Below are 23791 nucleotides of genomic sequence, written 5' to 3' on the forward strand. Positions count from 1 at the left end.
TCTGAGAGTGGAGACATGATCAGTTCTCATCTGGAGAGACTTGCTGCACAAGAGCACATTAATGGCTTTGATAAGTCCTGCACTAAAAAAACACACTCACCTGTGTTGAACCCATAATTTCTCAGACTTAATTGGCTCAGTTGGCTAAATTAGCTCACTCACTCCCCAGAGTGTAAATAAACATCCTTTGCAACTGTCCATACAGGAAAAATGTCTCATCTCCTTAGCAGGACACTCAAAGTGCCTTCCGAATTTGGCTCCGACTTGCCTCTCCAGGCTCAGCTCCCATCACCGTCCCCCAGGTACTTGCACAGCTGCCCTTGCACCGTCCCAGCTTTGGGCATGCTGTCCCCTTTCCCATCCTCCCTTTTCTTTTGATGAAATACCACTCATTTGTCCTGACTCAGCAGAAATGTCACCTCCTCTGGGAATTAATTACGCCTTCCTCCGAAGTCCTTGTGCTCTGTTTGTGACAAGGAGAGCTGCTCCCCATGGCAGTATGTCAAATATGGGGGTGTACACTGGTCATGTGCAAGCCTATTTTGGCCAGAATATAGGTGAAAAAAATTTAATATACAATTTATGAATTCATTTTAAGGAGTGTTAGGGAAAGTAAAGCTTGCAGAGCGAACCTGTGATTTAATTGATATTACTTAGAGGAAAATGATAAACATCAATAGATAAAATAATTGAAAGCTGTCGATTCAAAGAAAACTATTAACAGATATTAGTAGTACAGGTGGTCCGTGAAGATGGCAGAAACGAAGTGTTAGGGTCCTCACAGGAAACAGATGGCGCACTCACAGTGGGTGAGTCGGGGGCCGTCTTTAAAAGGGGACTGTTTATAAAGGTTAGGCAGGCTGTAAGAAACTCTGGAAAGAACAGGGCAGGACCCCAAGGCCGACAAGAGACGGGTTCCAGAGCAGCGAGGGGAGGGAGTGGGGCTGAACTGGTGGGCTGGAAAGGGGGGGCGCAAGTGCCCCCAGTCTCTCCCCCTTCCGTCCTCTGTTCTCCAGCTGGTGCCTCCCACTGGCTGAGCCCAGAGATGCCATGCCCCGGGCCTGGGGCAAGAGGGCAGGGAGAAGGGCAGAACATGGGTCTGCAGCTGAAACAGAAAGGGGGTCCAGCTCATTGTGTGTCCATGCAATGGGCGGCTCCAGGAAGGGGCTCCCCAGCAGAACTGACCTCAGGCTTCTCTTTCACCACCACGGTCCTCCTTCTCCCTTGCTCCCATGTGTCTCATAAAAGATGGGCAAATCCCTGCGCTTTCTGGCCTCGGTTTCCCCATCTGCCAAATGAATGCCTGGACTAGAGCAGTAGTGTCCACGATTTTACAAGAAAGCTACAGAACATTTCTGTTTAAACCCACGTTATAAGTATATAAAACAGACTCAATGAGACAGCCTTGGATGAAGCAGGTGGGCGTGGGAGTTGGTCCTTGAGGGGTTCCTGGGACCTTCCCTTTTAGCCTTGTTGTGGTACCTCTGTTCAAACTAGAATTCAGTTTTTAAAAAATTTAAAAAACAGGATTCCTATTCTAACATCTGACTTCACCTCTACCTAGAGGGCTGGGTCAGAGGTCATAACACAGCCTGGCTGAACCCAGCCTGCACTCTTCTTTAGCTTGGACAGAAAAAATAAAATAATTCTTAATTAGTTACCAAAATTTAAAAATTAGAATATTCCTCATGGAAATCTGAATTTCTGGGACTTCAGGACATTCACGAGACCAGCTGGGTTTGAATGGTATTTCCTCGCCTTGGAATGTCACCTCCACTTTAGGCGCTTCACCACTGCCCTCTGGTGGCAGTCTCTGGTATTGCAGGGAAGTACTCCGCAGGCCAAGCAAGCCAAAGGAAGGGGGGTCCAGCTGGGGGCCTGGGGGCTGGCAGGGACCTGAATTCTCCTTTTCCAGGAGGGAGCACCTTACTATTCCGGGTGGGATGAGAGGGAAAAGCCATAGCAGAGGGATGTGAGGCGCCAGTCGGACACTGGCGCGACCAGGAAATGATTTCCAAATAGAGTTGACCTGTCTTCCCGTCCACCGTGACATGGGGTCCCCTTTCCGTGAGGACACCTGTTTCCGGCTTGAGGTCCAGTGTGTCTGATAAACAGGCAAGTCCCTGCCCTCTCTGGGCCTCAGTTTCCCCATCTGTAAAATTATCTTTGGACCACAACAATAGCTTCCAGTTTCTTTTTTAAGTTGCAGAACGGTGACTTTGGGGCTGCAAACACTTGTTGAACAAGTCCTGAAAGCTGATTTCCAGTAGGAAGGCTTAATTTTTTAAAAATGTAATAAGCGAAAGATGTGCTTCTTGTAGAAAACTTGGGAACTACCAAAAGATGAAAGGAACTTGAAAAATCACCCATTATCTCCTTGCCTAGAGACAATCACTGTTAATGTTTTGATGTAATTCGTTCTGGCTTTTTTTTCTTTTTTGGTTGTGCTTTTAAAATTAACATCATAATTATCACATAGTGTATATATAAAGTTGTAAAAATGTTTTCAGTTATTGGTTTATCCAGCAAATATTTATTGAGCATGTTCTATGTGCCAGGCACTGTTCTAGACGGTGGGAAATGTGACAGTGAACAAAATGACAGAAAGCTCCGCCCTTGGGGAAGCTTCTGCCCCTGCAGGGTGAAACAGACAAAAAGCAACAAACCAAATAAACCAAATAGATTACAGAGTATATCAGCAGAAGAGAAGTGGTATGGATCAAAAGATACAAATCGAGCAGGGTACAAGGGTTCTAGTGCCCTGTGAGAGCGTGGGCAATTGAAAATAAAATCTGAGCAAAACCTTGTAGGTGAGGGGGAGAGTTGGGTGGATCTCTTGGGGGAAGAATGTTCCAGGCTGAGGAAATGGGAAGTGCAAAAGTGACAACATACTCCTGTGGGAAAACATAGGCAATTCAGAAAAATATAAAGAAAAAGTAAAAATCACTGAGATAATCTCCACTGACATTTTGGCGACATTGTTTAATGAAGGCTGCGTGTGTGTGTGCAGACCCGGATAGAAACAGAGACAGACACACAGCCAGCCAGACATCCAGACGCCCATTTATAATAATGGGATCCTACTAGACAGTGCATGCTGTGTTGTAAACATTTTTCCCCAACAAAGTGTCCTAGATCTCGGCCAACACCTATATGATTCTTTTCATGGCTTCTGGGGACCCTGGATCCCCAGCATTAGAATCATGGGCTCCTTCTTTAAAATGTAAACCCCCGGCTCGCTCACGTACCTACAGACCCAGACTCTAAGGATGGGACAGGCATCTGTGTTTTTTAACTGTATTTTAATTTGACCCTCCTCCCCTGTCTTAGTTTGCTAATGCTGGAGAATGCAAAACACCAGAGATGGATAGGCTTTTATAAAACGGGGGTTTATTTCACTACACAGTTACAGTCTTAAGGCCACAAAGCGTCCAAGGTAACACATCAGCAATCGGGTACCCTCTCCGGAGGATGGCCAATGGCCTCCGGAAAACCTCTGTTAGCTAGGAAGGCAGCTGGCATCTGCTCCAAAGCTCCGGCCTCAAAACGGCTTTCTCCCAGGACGTTCCTCTCTAGCAAGCTTGCTCCTCTTCAAAACATCACTCCCAGCTGCACTCCCTTTTCTCTCTTTGAGTCAGCTCATTTATATAGCTCCACCGATCAAGACCCACCCCGAATGGGTGGGGCCACGCCTCCATGGGAACATCTCATCAAAATTATCTCCCACAGCTGGGTGGGGCACACTCCAAGCAAATCTAACCAACACCAAAACTTCTGCCCCACACAAGACTACAAAGATAATGGCATTTGGGGGACACAATACATTCAAACCGGCACATCCCTCCATTATATGAATGTACCATCATTTGATTTAGCTGATCCCTTATGGGTAGACAGTTAGGTCGCCCCTAACTGGGAGTCATCATAGGCAGCCTCAAAGGTCCATCTTTGCCCAATCGCCTAATGTTTCCATAGGACAGGTTGCTAGAGAGGGAATTGCTTGGTCAAAGGGTGTGTGCCTTTTATATTTGGATGCGTTGCTCAGCCTAGTGGTCTCTGGAGCAGGGGCAGCAGCAGCACCTGAGAGCTCCTTAGACTGTAAATCCTCAGCCCCCACCCTAGTCTTGCTGACGGATCAGAGGGCCGGGGCTGGGGTTTCACAAACCACCAGGGGATTCACTCTAGAGGCTGCAAGCCCCTGCTTCAGAGCTGTACTGTCCCATACGCAGCCATAGCCACTTGTGGCTATTTAAGTTTAAATGAAGTGAAGTGAGATAAAGTTTAAAACTCAGTTCCTCCACAGCCCTGGTCACACTTCAAGGGCTCAAAGGTCAAAGTGTTCAAAAAAACACTTGAAAGTTTCCATTTTACCTGAGGGGCAGGTGGTTGCTTAGGCAGGAGAATGAATATCAGCTGGTGATAATTGGTAAAGATCTGGCTGTATTTTAAATTTGCTCTTCTGGGCTGTTGCGCATTGAGAGGAAATAGAAACTTGTCGTGGGGGTCAGTTCGGTGCCTTCCCGTCGGGCCTACCAGATCTTCTTTATCAGTGTGCTTCTCTCCCGAGCAGAACGAGATCATCCTTTTGCGATCCCAGCAGAAATCGTCCCATGATGACAGCCACTCGGTCCTGAAGCAGCTGGAGGTAAGACCAGGGCGGGGAGGGCGGGATGTGGGAGTCCGCTGTCTGTCTGTCTGTCGGTCAGCAGCCTGTCAGTCAGTTCTCAGGGGCTGTGTGATACTGTCCCAAGACCTGCACTGTCCTGGGTTGTGTCTGGATGTGTCCTGGACTCTTTGTCGGGGCAGCCTCTGCTAGAGGTATTGCTGCAGAATTTTGTCCCTCCAGCCTCCACGTTCATTTTAAAGATTCCCTCTTCCCTGCAATTTTATTCCAGACTGGCTCCTTCCAGGCAGCTTTCAGCTTCAGTCTTTCCCCCCTCTCCCCCTTGTCCTGGTTGTGCCTGGTTCTTTGTCAGTGATAGTGATTGCAAACATTTCTTGAGCAATAACTATGTGCCAAGCACTGGGCTAAGTGTTTTGCTTGTTTTCCTCACAACAACCCCATGAGGTGGGTGCTACTGATCTCTCCATTTTAAAGATGAGGAAACAGATTCAGGGAGGTAAAGCCACTTTACCAACCTCTTGGAGCTGGGGTATTGTATCAACTTTGAATGGTATTCAGCTGCTAATAACAGGGACCCAAAATAACAGTGACTTAAACAAGATAGAAGTTTATTTATTTAGTTACTTCATTAAGAAACGTCTGAAGATGAGCATTCCAAGTTAGCAGCTTCTCAATGGCTCCTTCTACCTTTCATTCTCCTATTCTTAGTGTGTGATTTCTACCCCTAAGGCTGCCTCAAGGTTGCACGATGGCTGCCTCATGGTTGCAATGTGGCTGCTGTGGGTCCAGCCACCACACATAGACTGTGCGGGTCTATAGTCCACACAGGAAGAAAGTGGGATTGGAAAAAAAATAAAAAAAGGTGTTGAGGGGACTTACTAGCTGATTCAGCCACCTTAAAAGTACTTTACCAGAAGTCCCTGCCAATGATTTCTTCATTTACATATCATTGATCAACCCTATTGCCAGGAAAGTTTGGAAATATAACCTTCAGCTGGGCACAAATACAATCAGGGTTTTGTTATTAAGGTGGAAGTGGGGAATGGATATTGTGTACCAATGTCTACCAAAGATGTGAACCCAGGGAGTTTGACTTCAAAGTCCTGTTCTAATCCACTAGTTCCTGGCTCAGGAACTGTGGGGCTGTCCATTCTCCACTCTTTGGCTTGTTTCTGTCCTCCATGACCCGCACCTGGAGGTTGGTTCCATGTACAGGGATGGTGGTGCCGTTCTCTGGTGGGTCACTGGGGGGCAACAAAGCACATGCTGCCTGCTGAGCAGTCCAGGCTCAGGGAGACCCCTCCCGGGGATCCAGGATGTGGGGATTCCAGGCTTCCAGGCCGGGCCCAAGTCCAAGGAGACCCTCCCCAAGCTGGGCACGTGTCTGGGGACCCAAGTCCTCCACTCGGGACCACCCAGAGTCCAGACTCTTCCTTGGGTTGGGCCCTGCGCAGCTCTGAATCTCAGGGTTTGGAAGGCTTCCGACTTCTCCCCACCTCTGCCTGAGGCCCCATCGGCTATTTGTTCTTTGGGTTTTAGCATGACTTTTGGAGCCTCTTTTCAAGTGCAAATCCTTTAGGCAGGATAAGTAGCAAGGAGCCCACAGCATGTTTTGCTCCCCCCTGCAAAATATCCCTTCCAGCTGCCCTGTTTCTAGAACCTTCCCAGGCCTCGCATTTCATCAGCACCTGCCCCTCTGGGAGAGGGAGTCCCCAAATGGGAAGTTTGGGAGGAGTTTAGCAACCAGGCCTTGGGGCCAAACATCTGGGGATGACTCTCAGCAAAGCCACTTCCTGGCTGTGTGAGAAAGTGACTTACCTCCTCTGGACTCTGTTTCCCCATCTGTAAAACAGGGATAATAATAGTACCCACTTCTTAGGGGTGTGAAAGTTGAATAAAATAATGCTTGGCACACTGTAGGGCAGAGAGCTGAAAACGGTAGCTGGTATTGTTGTTGTTTATCATGTGAGGCAGTAAAATAGCTGGAATCACCATCGCCTTGTTACTCAGTTACTGCCAAGGAGATGCGTGGATGATACAGGAAGCTTAACAAGAGGCACCTTTCTATTATGAACTCACTAATCCTCACCTGAAACCTGGGGCAGGTGTGGGGATGAGTTGGGAAGCTAGGTGAAAGGTGCCTGGGAATCGCGTGGGCTCCGGACATGTATGAACCTTGTTATTACGGTGGCATCGGGCTGAGCGTGTGCCTGTTTATTTTTGACTGTGTGACCCCTGAATGCACCTGTAGAGAGGAGGGCAGCTCTGGCTGCCAAGTGAGGAATTTGGGGCCAGTTCCTCGAGGGCCCGGGTCTCCTTTGCAGGCTGCGAACTCAGAGGGTGGGGCAGGCTGTGTTCCTCCTGGCAGAAATCAGTTGAAAACCTCACCCTCTCAAGCAGTGGTTCCCAGCCCTGGCTGCTTTAAAAATGTCTGCTGTCCAAGCAGCACCCGAGACCAAGGAAATCTGAATCTCTGTGGGTATGGCCCAGGCAGCAGAGGCTTTGCAGCTCCCAGGTGATGCCAGTTGAAGTCAAGGTCGAGAACAGTGGGCTGGACTCACACAGGTTCTCAAACTCTCGTGAGCACCAGAACCCCTGAAGGGTTCTGTGCTGCACAGGTCACTGGGTCCACCCCTGGAGTCTCTGGTTTGGTGGGTCTGGGGTGGAGTCCAGGGATTCGCATTTCTAGCAAGTTCCCAGATGACTCCCACGCTGCTCGGCCTGGGACATGCTTTGAGAACCCGTCAACTTAAGCACTGTGGTTGGTTGGTTTTTGTAGGGGTCTGAACCCCATTCAGTGCAAAGGGGCCAGGTGTAGTTGAAGCCACCTTGTGCACGAAAGGCCAGTTGGTATGTGACAAGTGCTGGCGTGGAAATAAGGGGCCCCAAATCCCAGGCTCAGCCCCACCGCTAACATGGTGAGACTTGGAGATCTGCAAATAAGTTCAAAAGCATTGTATTTTAATCTGAGTGGTGAAATCAGTTTATTGGATTCCAAGCATTTAAAAATAATGAAACAGAAAAGAATGTACACTGTTAGAACCTACTGTGAGAATATTGTTTTGTGAAACTTTAATTTCAGTTAATTAGATAAAATATATACACACACAATATGTATGTATATATGTATTAGACTATAATGTAAATGTTTTTCTTCCTGTGGGCCACAAACATTGGAAGTCCCTAGTGTTTTTAAGATTGTGATCCACTTTACATGTAGACACACATATGTAAGTGAAACAAAACTTATATTAAGCAATATTTGCACTTACTACCTTGCAAGGCATGCAAGCATTTTTCTTCTATTCTCTTCTGTTCTATTTTATTTCATTTAAAAAAAAATGCAATTGAGGCCCATTAATGTGATCTCACAACTCCTCAGAGATGTGAAAACCTGTACTTTGGAGACCCTGGCCCCAGAGGAGACCCCCGTCCCCTTCTCACTGGAAGTCCTTTTGGGTGGGCTGAGACCAAGGAGACAGCCTAACTGACCCAGGGCGGGAATGGGGGTCTGCTGCAGGAGAAACTGAAGAAAACCACGGAGGAGGCAGATATCTATGAGAATAGCTACAAGGAGAACAGCAAGACCTTGGATCATCTCAAGACCTCGGTGGAAAAGCTATTTAAGAAGATGAACTGTGACGCCACCAAGATCCTGGTGCAGTTAGGGGAGACGGGGAAAGTCACTGATACCAACTTACCGCAGTATTTTGGTGAGTCAAGCTGGGGCCCATCCGGTTCTTAGGAACTTCCGGAACTTTCTGTGGCCAGGTACAAGGATTCTTTCTCTTGGAGGTAGTGAGCCTGGTGGTGAAGCATGTGAACACTAAAGCCAGCATGCCTGGGTTTGGATACCAGTTCTGCTACTTACTGCTTTGTGATTTGGGGCAAGTTTCTTAACCTCTATGTGCTCCTATTTTTGTTTTTGTTTTTGTTTTCCATCTAAAAAAATGGTAGTAAAACCAGTATGTACCCCATAAGGTTGTTGGGAGTATTAAATAAATTAAAGTATTAAATAAATTAATAGAGAAACTATATGATCTTAAGTAGAAAAATTATTTGACAAATTTCAACATCCATTCATGATAACCCTCAACAAATTGGAACTAGAAGGAAACTTCCTTAACCTGATAAAAGGCCTACTTAAAAAAAAACCTACAGCTAACGTCATACTTAATGGTCAAAACTGAATGTTTTTCTCTTAGGATCAGGAACAAGGCAAGGATGTCTGCTTTCAGCACATTTATTAAATATTATGGTAGAAGCCCTAACCAATGCAATAAGGCAAGAAAAAGAAATAAAAGACATACAAATTAGAAGGGAAGAGATAAAGTGCTTAGAGCAGTGTCTGACATAATAAATGCTCAATAACTATAACACACATTTCTAGACCCATGCCCTGAGTTCAAAGTAGAGAAGGAGGGTTGCGTCTTCCCGGTTCATGACAGTTGAGAATGAATGGCTTCCCACTGCTCTCAGAATAAAACCTAAGATTCTTAACACAGCCTGTTGGGGGGGGGGGGGTCTCCAAGGCCACCCCCAGGTTCAGCAGTTTGCTAGAAGGACTCACAGGACTCAGTTTATAGTTGTACTCATGACTGTGACTTATCACAGCAAAAGGATACAAACCACAATTAACAAAGGGAAAAGGCACATGGGGCAAGATCCAGGGAAAACCAGGCACAAGTCTCCAAGAGTCCTCTCCTGGTGGAATCAGACAGGACGTGTTTAATTCCCCCAACAACGAGTGGGAAATATTGCCAACCAGTGAAACTCATTAGAGACTCAGTGCCCAGGGCTTTTACTGGGGGCTGAACCCGAGGCATCCCCCGCCAGGCACTTATTCAAATTCCAGGCTTCCAGCAGGAAAGCAGCTGTTAAGCATGAATTACGTTATTTATACAAACAGTTGAGGCACAGTGAGTCAGTCTTATCAGCTGATGATGGGAACCCTCCGCAAATCTAAATTATAAGATGCCAGCCAAGGGCCAACCTTGTAAACAGAACTTTCAAAGGATAGCAGTCAGGCCTGCTTTGTTAGCTTTTCTCTGCACACAGCCTATCAAGTTCTTTATTGCCTGGCCCCTGCTTCCATTTTTCATTTCCTCTTGTCCTGTTCTCCTCCTTGCTCACCACCTTCAGCTGCATTGTTCTCCTATCTTTTCTTCCAACCCCTCAAACCCATTTCCACCTCAGGGCCTTTACATGGGCTGTTCCTGGAAGGCTTGTCCCATGCCCAGCTCCTCCTCATCCCTACCTGAAGACGTTGCCCCACTCCACCATTGCTCCTTGTATGGCAGCCCTAGTCTTTAACATCCACCTAATTATTCACTATAGGCTGCCCTATTTGAATCTTTGAAACTGGGATCTGATAGCAAGTTTCTGATGCAAACATTTTTGGTCCCCGAATTTCAGAGAGTGAATGGCAAGAGTTTGGAAAGTGAGAGGTTTATTGGAAAAATATCTCTAAATCCAGTGGTTATTGAGTTCAGATAATGGGCATCTGGATAGTGAGGGAATCCTGTGTTTATCTGTTCATGTGTTTAGTACCTTTCTTCCCATCCCCCCATACACACTCTGTGACACTTATGAGCTTCCTTGGGGCAAGGACTGCGTCTTTGTTGCTGCTTTGTTTTTTGCTCCATTGCATCCTTAGCATCTAGCTCAGTGCATGGCACACAGCAGGAATGCAGTAATCATTTGTGGAATGAATGGTGAATGCACGGGGCTATGGAGGGCAGCTCCCTTGAATAATTAGGTTGGGGAAGTATTTCCTTGGGTGGTGAGGGCTACCCGAGCCTTACAGCCTCAATGGGAGTGAGTTATTCAGGCAGGGGAGTAAGGGAAGGGCATTCCAGGCAGAAGGAACAGCACATGCGAAGGCCTGGAGTCCTGAGACAGTACAAGGGGGAAAAGCCAGGCTGCCTACTCTCCCAAATTTTAATGTGGCCCAGTGTTTCTCAACCCTTTTTCCATTATCGTCACCACCAGCCCCCTCCAGGAGCCATTTTATACATTCTTTTCCTAATTGTCTCACCCCATGAAATTTTTTAAAATTCAGTTTTATTTAGATATATTCACATACCATATAATCATCCAAAGAATACAATCAGTTGTTCACAGTACCATCATATAGTTGTGCATTCATCACCCCAATCTATTTTTTGAACATTTTCCTTGTACCAGGAAAAGTGAAAATAAGAAGAAAAAAAGTAAAAAAAAAACACCCAAATTATCCCCCCCTCCCGCCCTATTTTTTCATTTAATTTTTGTTCCCATTGTTCTACTCATCCATCTATACACTGGATAAAGTGTGATCCACAAGGTTTTCCCAATCACACTGTCACCCCTTGTAATCTACATTATTTATATAATTGTCTTCAAGAGTCAAGGCTACTGGGTTGGAGTTTGGTAGTTTCAGGTATTTACTTCTAGCTATTCCAATGCATTAAAACCTAAAAAGCCACCCCATGAAATTTTAATGCTAGAGATATACTATATATCTGTTTATGTACTATATGCATATCTGTGCTTTATACATTTAAAAAAAAGAGAAAGACTTTTTTTTTTTTCCTTTCCCTCTAAGAGAAGAACCAATTTTCACTGCCTTTGGGGGTGATACTGCCCCTGTTGAGAATGGATGGTGTAACCCAAGGGAAAGCTCCTGTCCCTATGGGAGTACATGACTAACCGCCCCCCCTGCCACTTCCCCTCCTATCCTGCAGGGGTCCCTCCTCCCAAAGCCCCCCAACCCCTAGACTCAAGTCTCTTGGCAGTCATCACAGCCATCTGGATGGTCTTTCCCCAGCCATTATTGAAAAGAAGACCAACGACCTTCTGCTGTTAGAGTCCTACAAGCGGGTCCTGGATATAGAAGGGGCAGAGACGGATATCCCACCCCCCTTCATCAACCCTTTCTGGGGCGGCTCTGTCCTCCTCAAGCCTACAGAGACCACCAAGGTCATCCCCCCGGTGCTGAGCTCTGACATCTTGAGTGACAGGTTGGATGAAAGTGAGTTCTCATTCTCTCCCCGTCCGCACAGGTCATTGGGTCTGGGTCCCTAAAAAGCAACCGGCCTTCCAGGCGGGGGATGCTGTGTCCAGGGGCCCAACAGGGTCTGCAGTGTTGAACCTCAGTTTCTCCATCTTTAAGGAGCCCTCATTGGCCCATCGGTTCCTTTGGGTACCATCTTGGTTGTGGCTACATCATGTAGTTTGGGTGGAGACATCTCTCCCTAGGACTCAGGCAGTGACCCAGCCACAGATCCTGATTTTTTATTATCCTGGATATTTTTTAAAATCACAACTACTTTGTGACCATTTAAAATAAACCTTAAAATATTCGAATTTTACAAATGGGCAAGTTATAGCATAGAAGATTCCTTGCTCCCATCTCTCACCCTCACCCTCTGCTCTTGAGCTTGTCCCATTCCTGACCCCACTTTCTCTGACTCCTGCATCCATGACCCCCATCCTTGGCTCCTCTCATCCATGCCCCTCTTCCCCATAGTTGAAGAGGTCGCAGCTTGGCTCATGGCGGAAGCGAAGTGCCTAACGCTGACCCTCTGCCCTTCCTTTCGGACACCCCCCTCACTGGGGAAGGTGGGAATAAAATTGGCCCGACCTTTTGGAGGGCAGTTTGGCAAAACAGATGGTGAGTTTGAGAAATGGATATAGTCATTAACCCTACACTCTGCTTATGGGAACTTCTCCTTCAAGAAAACTTATCCAAGGATCAAAGATGAAGGTAGGATGCTCACCACAGCTCAGTTTCTCATAGCCTCAAACTGGAAACAACTTAAATGCCCACCCATTAGAGGTTGGTTAAATAAATTATAGTTCACCCAGCCATGCAGTGGAATACTATGCAGCTATCAAAAAAGAATGTAATGAATTAACATGAACTGCTATGGAAAAATGTCCTTAATATTGTTAAGACAAACAAAACAAAACAAACAGTAAGTTGCAGAAGAGCATGTGTTTATAATCTCATTTTTTAAAAAAATCATGCTATGCATATAGATGACATATATATTCATATTCAGTCATTCTTAGCCACTGTGATTTACCCCTCAGGGAACATTTGACAATGTCTAGAGACGTTTTTGATTGTCACAACTTGGCACGGGATGTGGCATTTACTGCATGGCTGGGATGCTGCTAAATATCCTACAGGGCACAGGAGAGCCCTCCACAGGGCTTCCCAATGTATATATCGATGCTCCTGATATTTTGGGATCTCTCTATATAAACAAGTGCACGTGCACATATACACATTACCTGTGTATGTGTGTGTATATATGCATATATGGAGAGAGAGGGAGAGAAGAAGTAATCAGAGCTGACTCTCTGTTTTTGGTGAGCAGCATTGCAAGTGTGCCAAGGGTTGAGGGAGGGAACCCCCAACACACACACACACACAGACACAGACACACACACACACACACACACACACACACACATGCACACACACAGTTCCTGCTTGATTTAGCCGAGGTGACTGAGACTACCTTCGCACAGCTTCCCTTGGCCCTTCAAGTTCCTAAAGGGGAGGGTGGGCACAGCTGATGGTAGTACCATTCTCACAAGATCCAGAACCTGCAGAACATGTCTTCCCTTCTGGTCAAGTGAATGTTAATAAACATTGGGTTCCAGCCCACTAGCTTCTATGCCTGTTTGAGTAAATTCGAAGAGGTATTTTCTGGGCAGATTAGTTAGGAAAAGGTTCTCCCTCTGTGTAGACATGGCTTGGCAACCAAGCAGGGGCTGGGTTTCAGCCCATCCATTAACTTTCTCTGCCAGGTGTCTTTGTGCAGTGCACATCCTGAGCAACTGCATGTGGCAGTCCTGTCTCCTTGGTTTAAACTAAACTTGTCTGGGAGAAATTAAAAAAAAAAAAAAAACATTGTTTAGGGATATGTATTAGTTTCACAGGGCTGATATGAGAAATTTCCACAAGTTGGGTGGCTTAAAACAACCAGAATTTATTCTCTCACAGTTCTGGGTGCTTTAAGTCTGAAATCAAGGTGTTGGGATGGCCACACTCCCTCTGAAATCTCTAGGGGAGGATCCTGCCTGGCCTCCTTCAGCTCCTTGTGGCCCCAGGGGTTCCTGGTGGCAGCATCACCCCAATCTCTGCCTCCTCTTCACACGGCCTTCTCCCCTTCTCTTCTCATGAGTATTTAGAGCTCACTGTAATCCAGTCTGACCTCATCTTAACTTGATAACAGCCACAGAGACCCTATTTCCAAATAAGGTTGCATTCACAGGTACTGGGGGTGAGGACGTGAACCCCTGGTATCTTTTGGGGGGACTCAGTTCAACCCCCCACAGCATCCCTGGGCAGTACATCTCTGTCCATCTCCCCCAACCCTGGGAATTTTCTCGCCCCGCCCCCAGCACTATGGAGAGACCCCAAAGCAGCCGTGGACATGCCCTCCTGGAGCCGCGAGATGCCGTCCCGGGAAGGCAGCCCTCCGTGCAGGTTTGATATCCCGACTCCTCACAAATCTTACTGTCTTTGGTGCAGTTGACCAGCCCCTGGACCACGGCAGCCTCCGGCAGCTGGTGCTCGAGAACTACAGGGCCAGAGAGTCCCGGACCAAGGATTCTCACGTGGAAAGTTTACCCGAAAAGGGAGACGATCTGAGGTCCAAGAAGTTAGTCTGAGGGGGACGGGTCACATTTGTACCATAACCAGAGAATAAATGTCTTGTTCAGTAACCTCAGGGACTTTTCACACTCTTTAGTAAGCGAGTTGGGGGTTAAAAACCAGGTGAAAGATCAAGGTCCCATCATGGAGGAGGATCGAGTTAAAAAATTAGCACAAGAGGCAAGAACTGTGTGAGGTCAACAGGGCCCCCAAAACCTCCAAAGTGGGCCTCAAAACACAGACCAGTACAGGTCACCCCTTGCAAAGGTGCCAAGAGCCATGTCTCCACCAGATGAAGCAGTGATGGGCAAAGTGTTGGGGCCATGATGGAGTCAAATGTTGGTCATCGGATCCCAGAATCAAACCAAGTGTGGCAGAAGCTCACAGGTAGAAACCGGGGGCCATGGAGGGGGAGCAGCAGGAACGGGTGTTCATCCCCTCTCCCTGTAGGCTGCACCCTGAGAGTGGGAGAGTGCACGGCCACCTTGCTGTTTAAATTCATCCTCTCCCTCTCTGACCTGCTGTCTCTTCTTCTGTCCCTGCCTGCCTCCTGTCTCTCTGTCTTTTTTTTGTCTCTGAGCCTGTCTCTATGACCCCTTCCTTCTCTCTCTCTTCCCCTCTTCTCTTTTGGACTCTTTGTCTCCTTTTGTCTCTCAGTGTCTGCTGTCTGTCTGTCTCTCCAGATGCGTGGAATTGCATTTGGAGCCACACCTGTCTATAGTTGGGTGGGGTTTTCTTCTGAAAAAAACAAGGGTCTCTTTTGGGGTGGGAAACTGAGGGCAGAGGTTGGCCTGGAGGGGGTAGGAGCCCCCCACAGCTGACCCCCCCACCCTATGTCCCAACTGGGGCTCAGACCTGCCCTCTGGAGCCACATGTGCTGAACCAGACCCAGGGCTAGAGAGGATCCTTAGAGAAGGGGCTCCGGGTGTGTGCACATGCGTGTGGGTGTGCATATCTGTTTCTCTGTGTGTATCTGTATGTGTGCCTGGGTGTCTGTATGTATCTGTATGTTTCTGGGTGTCTGTATATGTGTCCATCTCTCTGTACCCGTGTGTGTCTGTCTGTCTATCTCTCTGTGTGTGCCTGTCTACATGTCTTTGTGTGTGGATCTGTTATGTGTCTGGGTGTCTGTCTTCCTGTGTGTGTGTGTCTGTGTGTCCCCATGTGCATCTATGTGTCTGGCCCTTCCAGATGAGCCTGTCCCTGTAGTGCTGTATCAAAGGTGTGTTGCCCTGAACCACCTTCTGCTTTAATTGGTGACTGGAGCCCACCCGCTCAGGCCTTGCCAGGGCCTCCCTGGCACCAGCCTCGGCTCTGCAGCAGCCCCGGGTGGCAGGTTCTCGGCAGGGCTGTGTCTGGAATGAGTGGGGGCCTGGGAAAGGGGGACCTGTGTGGGTCGTGGCAGGGTATGGATGACCGTGGGCCATTAGGGGTCAAGAACCCCGACACCCCGTGTCCCTGGCCACCTGGCTTGCTGCTGGCTTTGGTGGGACCCCACGTCCCGGCAGTCGGGGGCTGCCTTCATTAGCTGTACTGACGCTTCCCCGGGTGGGTTCATTGTTATCCTTCGGCCTGAAGACTCGCTCCTGTTCCAGCGCTTGCTTCCTCCTGGAAGTAACCCCCCTTCTGTAACCCCAGCCGTGTCTCCCAAATCCAGCTCAGGCTCTGTGTTCCAATCAGGCAACTCATTCTGGCTACGTCTTGAGTTCTTAGGATTCTCTTGAAACCTTAGTGCGCCCGACATCCACTACTCGGGGAACAGCATCCGGGTTTCCTTTGGGGAACCACCCACCCCCCCCACTGTCAGGCCGCGCGGTTGGGGAGGGTGTGGTTTTCCACCCCAGCAGGAGGGCTCATCATGTGACCCAGACCTGCCAATCAGAGCCCGGCACCTGCTAGTCCACAGTGATTGGTTGGGGTTGGGTCATGTGCCCCGAAAAAGCTCCCGGCCCTGTTCTGGGACTTGGGTGCAGCAGATAGGAAGCCGTTTGCACTCTTTCCACCAGGGTGGCGGAGGGGATACAGAGGACCCCAGAGCTGCTGGTGGCCACTGTGCCACGAGAGCAGAGCAGAGTGAGAGGGGGGAGAGAGGTGGAGAGGCTGCTGCAGGATCTGAGGCACTGTTTGTGCTCCTGGATCCAGCCGTGACTGAAGTCCTTGGACGTCTTAGTTGGGATTGTTGCCACCAAAATAGACTCCAGTGCTTCAGCAATGACTTTGATCACACAAAATCAAGAGTCCTGTGATTTCCAACCAATCTGGGTCAGAAATCGGGGCCTCTCCCCCAGTTTGCCAGGAGAGAAGTATAGACAACTTCTACATGATCTGAAATTAGAAATTAATCTCATACAATGAGCAGATGTGATCTTTGACAAATGAGCCATACTCCTAGCAAGCAGGTGGAGGACCTCCCTTCAATTCCCACCACATCGTAAAGGGAAGTGTCATGGAAAGCAGTCTTCCGCTGCTGAGCGCTTTGGAAGAAAGGGCCGTGGACATCCAGTTGATGTCCTAGTAAAATGTGGCCCTTGAGGGAAGCAGACCTGAGAGGTGTGAGGGAGTATTTTATATAAAGAGTCATTAAGATTCAATAAATAATGACAAGCAGATTAGTAAAGGGCCTCCCTTACTCGGGGCACTCCTATCTGTCACAGAAATGTTACAACCCAATGCACAGCCTCCTGTTTATTTGAACACAGCCTCCCGATGGGTTTCCATCTGCAGGGAGTATGACCACCCAGGCTGTCAAGAAGATGGAGGTGAGGACGTGAGGTAGTCACACGGCTGCTAGATGGTGGTGTTACCGGGCAGAGTGAGGAGCAGGCAGGGCCCGCCCCCTCCTGCCTCACCGAGGCGGGCCCTGGGCTGGGAGGGGAGGGTCTCCCTCAGTCCTTCTCCTCCCCGTGGGTGATGATGTGCACCAGGTTCTTGTAGTCCAGGTGGCCGGTCACATCCGGGGGAAACGCAGCAAACATCTGCTCAACCTGCAACCAAGCAGTGGGACAGGAGGCAGATAGGTAGGTGCAAGGTGGAGGGGCCACGGGGGCATGTGGCGGACACAGAAAGAGGACCCCCAGATCCCTCTTCAGGTGGGGGCTTATTGTCAAGCTGCTGCAGAGGGGCCCCTTGCCCAAGGTCACGTCCTTCCCACTGCGGCCCAACTTGGGACCTTTTGGAAAGGCTGTTCTAGCTCCTGCAGGGAACCCAGGCAGGGATCGCAAACTCAAGTGTACAGCGGGCCAGGCGGGTTATGTAACTGACCAAGATAGGCCTCCCGGGGACGGTGGTTAAATGGAGACTCCCCTTTCCCCATTTAGGGGAGTGGCAACTGCCCAAGGCCAGCCGAATATGGTTACGTGGGCAAGGTCAGAGTTTGAGGGAAACCAGAAATCTCAATTTTTTAAAAAATGCGATTTCCCCATTATAACAGTATTGGCTAGTTATTTAAAAATTTATAGTGCCCTCATCACACATGAGCACTTTATGTATCATGTTAACTCATTTATAATAATGAGGCAGGTTCTATTGTTATTCCCATTTTGCAGATGGGGAAACTGAGGCATTGTGAGGTGAAGGAGCTTGTCCAAAGTCACCCAGCTGGTGGGAGGTGAAGGCAGCCTCTTTTAACTGCTGGAGTTTTTTCAGGAAAATTGAATAATTTTAGTAAAATATAGAACTTGATGGAAACATGCCTGAGAGGCTCCAAGGGGCTACTTTAAATAGAGTCGTTAAGATTCAGTAATAACGTCGGCAAGACCACTGCTTGCTCATATGGCACCTTTGGCAAATTAGCAAAAGGACCCCTTCTTTCAGACATATCACTGCCACTTTCTAGAAAATGGTCATATATACTGATTTCTAAAAATTATAAAAAGACACTTCATGGCCAGTTTCACCTGCTGGAAACTATTGCAACAAATATACAATCTATGATGTGTATTACAAGAACGGCCTTGCCAAAATTGTGCAGTGCGCAACCTACGTGCCAGTACATGGCGGCCTTGCATGTTACCCTTACCCGAAAAGGAAACTGGTGCTCTAACCAGGTCTCCAAGTTTCCCTATATTTTGAGGAAGGTGGTACCTGGGTTTGAATCCAGGCTCTGGCATCTGCCTTTAGCACTGTCATTTTAGGAAGGTGACTTTACTTTCTTGGGCCTCTGTTTCTCCATGTATAAAATGGTTCTTTCCTAGTGTGGGGTCAGGGGTGTTTTTAGAAAAGAGGGGGAGATGGAGTCCCCGGAAAGGTAAACCCAGGAGCTAGGGTTCAGGAAGTGCTCGAAGGACCCTCATTACCTCCTCCTTGGAAAACCTCTCTGCCTGGGTGGTCAGCATGTCCCGAATGCTGCAGGGAGAGAAAAGTAGTGTCGGTCCCAGGTCTGGGGAGGGGGGAAGGGTCAGGGACTCCCCCCTTCTCTTCCAAGGAATCTACTTACTAATTAGCCTTGAGCAACCCTTTGCCTTCAGGATCAAACACCTTGAACGCATTGAGAATAGTCTCCTCAGAATCTGACCCTGAAACAGAAAACAGGCTTCCAATGTGCCAGGCATGGCTGTGAACTAGGGGTACCCCAAGAAGCAGAGCCCTGTTCTCCCCAAAGGCAGAGGGGCCAGAGCAAGGCTGCTTAGTGTGGAGTAAAGTCCCTGCCTTCCTCCAAGCCCTGAACCTCACTGTTTTGAAAAGGAGAGCTCATCCCTGGGGAAAGGAGGAGAGGGCTGAGAATCTAGTTATTTCAGAGCAAGCCCAAGTTCAAGCATGGATGTAGGTTTAGTAAGACTTGGGTTCAAATCCCGGCTCCAGCACTTGCTAGCTCTGTAGCCTCAGACCAGTGACTTCCCATCTCTGAGACTCAGTTTCCTTGTCTGTAGACTGGGGATAATAATGGAATCTACTTTCTAGGTGCTGTTAAGTGAGGTAATGCATGGAAAGTGCTTAGAATGAGGCCTGGCTTAGGGTAAGCCTTGGAGCTCTGAAAGCTGCTGTTATTTTTTTTTCTCCAGTGCTATCTCTGCCTCCTTAAAAGCTCCCCATTTTCTACCACCCTAGTGCTTCAGTTTATGCCCAAAGATACAGACACACCAGCTTACCTTTAAGTTTCTCCCCAAACATTGTCAGGAACACGGTGAAGTTAATTGGACCCGGGGCCTCCTTGAGCATCTCATCAATTTCTTCATTTTTCACATTCACACGGCCTAGGACAGGAAACATACACTCAGGGATCCTGAGCTGGGACAGAAGTGGCCATCAGGAGGCTGTCATTCCACTTAGTTTGGGGAGTAGTCAGAGATGGTGTGGACAGGGCAACGATTCATATGCAAAGATACTTGGCAGTGTTATTTATAATAGCCAAAAAACCACTTGGGAGAGGTTAGTTATTTAAAAGATGGCATCTTCAGAACCTGGAAGATTTTATACAGATATTTACATTTTTTAATTATATGGGAAAGGCTCATATTATAAATTAATTCTTTGTTGAAGATGGGAGGGATAGACCAGAATCACCTGCAGGAACTTTTACGAATTATACTGGCTGCAACTCCCAGCCTTGGTGGTTTGGATGTACCTGCTTTAGCCCCTGCTACAAGCCCATACAGATCCTTAGTGCAAATTAGAAAAAACTGCCCCTTCTTAAGACACTTTTATGCTTTAAATCTAAAAATCTACAGTGGCTACAAATGCAAAATTAGTGCCCTGTAGAATTGAGCAGTGCACAACCTGCATAGCTGTTCATGGCAGCCCTGAGTTCTGGGGATAGGAGTTAGGGAGGTGGGGGTAGGTTGGATATGTGTATTTGAAAAAGCTCCTTGCAGTCATGCTCACACTCCAGAAAAGATGTTAAATTAAAAAGCTGAATCCAAAATAAAATGATTCTAATTACTATTTTTTTAAAAAACCCAAACCATAGCAACAAAATTCGATATGCCCAGAGACTTGGAGGAAAAAACTGAAGTGTTAACAGTGGAATGTGGCCTTATGGGTCATGTTTATTTGTTTGATACTTTTCTGAATTTTCCAAGTTTTCTATTGCAAGCTGGCATTGTCTTCAAAACCACACACACACAAAATCATTTTAAAAGAAAAGTAGGAGACATGTGAGGACACTCCAAGACTGAACACTCCTTTCTCATCCTCTGAGATCTTAGAGTCCATTGTGATTGAGCTAGCGTGTGTGTGTGTGTGTGTGTGTGTGTGTGTGTGTGTGTTTGTAATGACAAGCTCTTGAGCCTTCCCCCACCGCCCCTCTTCCTGCCCTTCCCAGAGGTGGGATAAGGAGCCCCTGGTGCGGGGCTGGACGGGGTGACGCACCCAGAGCCGCGAATGTGTCCCTCAGGTCGTTCTTGTCGATGAAGCCGTCCCTGTTTTGGTCCATGATGGTGAAGGCCTGCAAAAGGGAGGTGGATGGCCGTCAGCCCGAGAGGAGCTGCTGCTGGTGCCTGGAGGCTGGGCCAGGGGCTGGGGACAGCGAGTGAAATTTTGGGATCTTCGAGAATCATCAGAGGACAATCATTCGAAAGTCCAAGATTTAAAAGAGCCCAGCAGTTCCTCGAAACGTTAAAGTACAGTTACCTTGTGACTCATTCATTCCACGCTTACGTATATACTTAAGAGATTAAAAACCTATGTGCACACAGAACTTGTACTGGAAAGTTCATAGCAGCCCTATTCCTGATGGCCTGAAGGTGGACACTGAGCGAATGTCCATCGATGGGTGACTGGAGGAACAAAAATGTGTATAGCATACGGTGGAATATTATTTGACAACGAAAAGGAAGGAAGTTCTGACGCTACAACATGGATGAACCTTGAAAACATGATGCTGAGTGAAGGAGACCAGACACAAAAGGCCACGTCATATGATTCATGATTCATACAAACCATATGATTCCACTTCTGTAAAACATCCAGAAAGGCAAATTCATAGAGACAAAAAGCAGATGAGTGGAGTGCAGGGGGAATAGAAAGTGACTGCTAATAGCTCCGGTGTTTCTTTTGCGGTGATGAAAATGTTCTGGAATTAGATTGTGGTGATGGTTGCAAAATTTTTTGAATGTACTAAAAACTACTGAATTGTACAATTTAAAAGTGAATTTTATATGTGTCAATTATACCTCTATAAAGCTGTTTTTTTAAAAGGGTTAAAAATAGGGGTCCCATGTGGGCTCCCCACTCCCCAGTCTGAGTGATCTGTAAAATAGGGCGAGTGTTTTTTGCCTCAGATCTCCCAGGGAGACTCCAATAGCTTTATAAATACGCGAGTATCTCACAAATCAGATAGCATCTGTACATGTTTTGAGTTCTTCGCTGCAGCTGGTTCTTGGAAGTATTTGCACCCCCTGACCACTTCCCCAGCAGCTGATCTCATTCCAGAGGTTGGGGCAGCGCCAGGGAGAAGGGGTGGGTGTGGCTTTCTCCCTAGAAGGCGGCTATTTCGAGTTCCGACATGACATTTCATCCCAGGAATTCCTCTTTCCCTGGTGGCCTATGGGACAGGAACCCTGTGATCTGAGTGTCAGCGGGGACAAAAGGTACGAGGCTTCGTGTCTGGTTTGGAAGCTCCAGATCATTTAAGACACAGCAGCCTCTTTAGCATAACTTCAGCATGTTTCCTCTGGGGGGGGTGGGGTGGGGTGAGAAGGCACCTTCCCGACCACTGGAAAAGTAATTCAGAGTCTGGCCTTCCAGGCTGCAGGTAGCAGCTTAATTTTGCCTAATAGCTATTCAGGTTTGCTTCATAAGGCACATTCCCATCAAACGTGACAGGGTTTCAGACAGGACAGGTATACATTTCAAAAGCCAGGAGATACTATTTTACCTCTTAAATTGGCAAAAAATATCTTAAAATATTAATACCCACTGTTGGTGGCGATGTGGGGGAAAAGGCACTCTCTCCTTTTGGGGCCCATGGGAGAAGGAAATGGCATAGCATTTCTGGAGGGCAATTTGTCATGTCCTTTGACCCAGAAGTTCAACTTCTAGGAATTTATCCCAAGGAAATAACCAGCAATACAAGCAAAGATATGTTGTTTATAATAGTAGAACATTCCAAGCACATGTAGCTAGCGTTCAACCATAGAAGATGGCTCAAAGAAATGCTGGAAACGGTTGATGCTGAATTGGCTGAGTTAAAAAAAGCAGGTATTAATCAGTGTATATAAAAGATTGTAAATTTGTTTACTAATTATATGTATACATTTTAAAAACAACTCAAAGGTTTCATACCAGAATGTTACCTGATATCTCTAGATGATAAAATTGTAGGTGGGTGTTTATTTTCTTCTTTGTGCTTTCCTGAAATTTTTTCTAAATTTCCATCAGGGAATGTGTTTTACTTTTATAATCAGCATAAGTTATTAAAAATAGTTTCTTTAAATGGCTCACACACACACACTCGAGCTAAACGAGGGGTTGCTTTAGAGGATGAAGGTCCCTGTCAGAAACGTAAGAGGGGGAAATGCTCTAACGGGTGAGAATTTCCCTCCAGGTGGATGAGTTGAAAAGCTGCACCCACCTCCTTAAATTCCTGGATCTGGCTCTGTTCGAACATGGAGAACACGTTGGAGTTGCCGCCCTCTACTCTCTTCTTGGCTTTCTTAGGTGCCTGGGGAAAGAGGAAGCCTCGGTTAAGAAAGTCGAGGCTGGGAATTAGAGAACTAGGTCAGACCCGTGGCGGGGTCGCAGGGCCCAGCTGCTCTCCTGTGACATGGGGGGACGGTGCCCACACTCGTCCCTCGAGACGTGACGCTGGAGGGATAAAAGGACACGAAATGAACTTGCTCAAAAGCACCCCAGTTCTGGTGGGTCTTAAGAGGCTGTGGAATCTTGCAGCGGCTGCTTCATAAACCAAAAGTGAAGATGTGTTTCCAGGGGTGGGGCCACACTTAGGGTCGGCAGGGGGCAGCGCTTTTGTTCCGAGGCATTTTACAGGAAGCTCAGCGATGCTCAGGAGGAGAATCATCGGGGCAAAGGAAAAGTCAGGCTCATTACGCTGTGAGGAATGCCAAGATGAAATGACTCTTTTCCAGGGCTTAAAACCCAAATGCCCCCCCCCCAACTTCCCCTTGATCCAAACAGCAGTGGAATCCCTGAATGTTCTGTCCTTGCGCCATGGAAACGGTTCAGAGAAGGGCCAGTTAACGTCCACCCCAGTGCTTTTTCTGACTTTACATAATAACAGTAAACATTTATATAATGCTCATTGCTGTTCAAAGCACTTTGCATAGAATATTCCATTTAATCATCACAACTACTCTCTCAAGATGCTGCTGCAATACATCCCCATTTTACAGAGGAGGCAACTGAGGCTCAGAGAGGTTAAGTCACTTGCCCCAGGTCACACAGCACAAAAGGCAGAGCCGGAAATGAACTTGGGCAGTCTAGCTCCAGAGTTCATGGCCCTCACCCCTCTCCTATGCTGACCCTGATTGGGGGGATGCCTGATTCAGGGATGGGGGTGGGCTGGGGACACGCAACCGAACAACACAGGGGGAAAGGTTTTAAATTTGCAAGTTCAAAAT

At 47.5% G+C, this 23791-nt stretch overlaps 2 protein-coding genes across 2 annotated transcripts in view; one reads left to right on the forward strand and one right to left on the reverse strand.

Annotated features, from left to right (window-relative positions):
* The window catches only part of CCDC63 (coiled-coil domain containing 63), a 41141-nt gene extending 26848 nt beyond the window's left edge, over window positions 1–14293 (forward strand). The window contains exons 7-10 of the mRNA XM_037816865.1: window positions 4571–4645; window positions 8145–8337; window positions 11433–11636; window positions 14154–14293. Of these exons, the coding sequence (XP_037672793.1) occupies window positions 4571–4645; window positions 8145–8337; window positions 11433–11636; window positions 14154–14293 (612 nt within the window). The remainder of the gene's footprint in view (window positions 1–4570; window positions 4646–8144; window positions 8338–11432; window positions 11637–14153) is intronic.
* Window positions 14294–16965: 2672 nt separating this feature from the next.
* Window positions 16966–22980, reverse strand: MYL2 (myosin light chain 2). Its single transcript, XM_037817039.1, has 6 exons — window positions 22786–22980; window positions 20583–20658; window positions 19364–19468; window positions 18712–18790; window positions 18572–18620; window positions 16966–17260 (listed from the first exon to the last, which is right to left on the reverse strand). The coding sequence occupies exons 1-6, from the start codon at window positions 22819–22821 to the stop codon at window positions 17162–17164; spliced, it is 444 nt and encodes a 147-aa protein (XP_037672967.1). The 5' UTR covers window positions 22822–22980; the 3' UTR covers window positions 16966–17161.
* Window positions 22981–23791: the final 811 nt, after the last annotated feature.

This window comes from Choloepus didactylus, chromosome 23 (genome assembly GCF_015220235.1).
Source record: "Choloepus didactylus isolate mChoDid1 chromosome 23, mChoDid1.pri, whole genome shotgun sequence".
Classification (NCBI taxonomy): domain Eukaryota; kingdom Metazoa; phylum Chordata; class Mammalia; order Pilosa; family Megalonychidae; genus Choloepus; species Choloepus didactylus.

Bases quoted from the DNA above. Each gene is read 5' to 3' on its own strand.
- MYL2 (XM_037817039.1), bottom strand. From the start codon at position 22,821: ATGTTCGAACAGAGCCAGATCCAGGAATTTAAGGAG. The intron at 20,659-22,785 runs GTGGGTGCAGCT...TCCCTTTTGCAG, and splicing joins AGATCCAGGAATTTAAGGAG to GCCTTCACCATCATGGACCA. The intron at 18,621-18,711 runs GTAAGTAGATTC...CTCTCCCTGCAG, and splicing joins GGGTTGCTCAAGGCTAATTA to CATTCGGGACATGCTGACCA.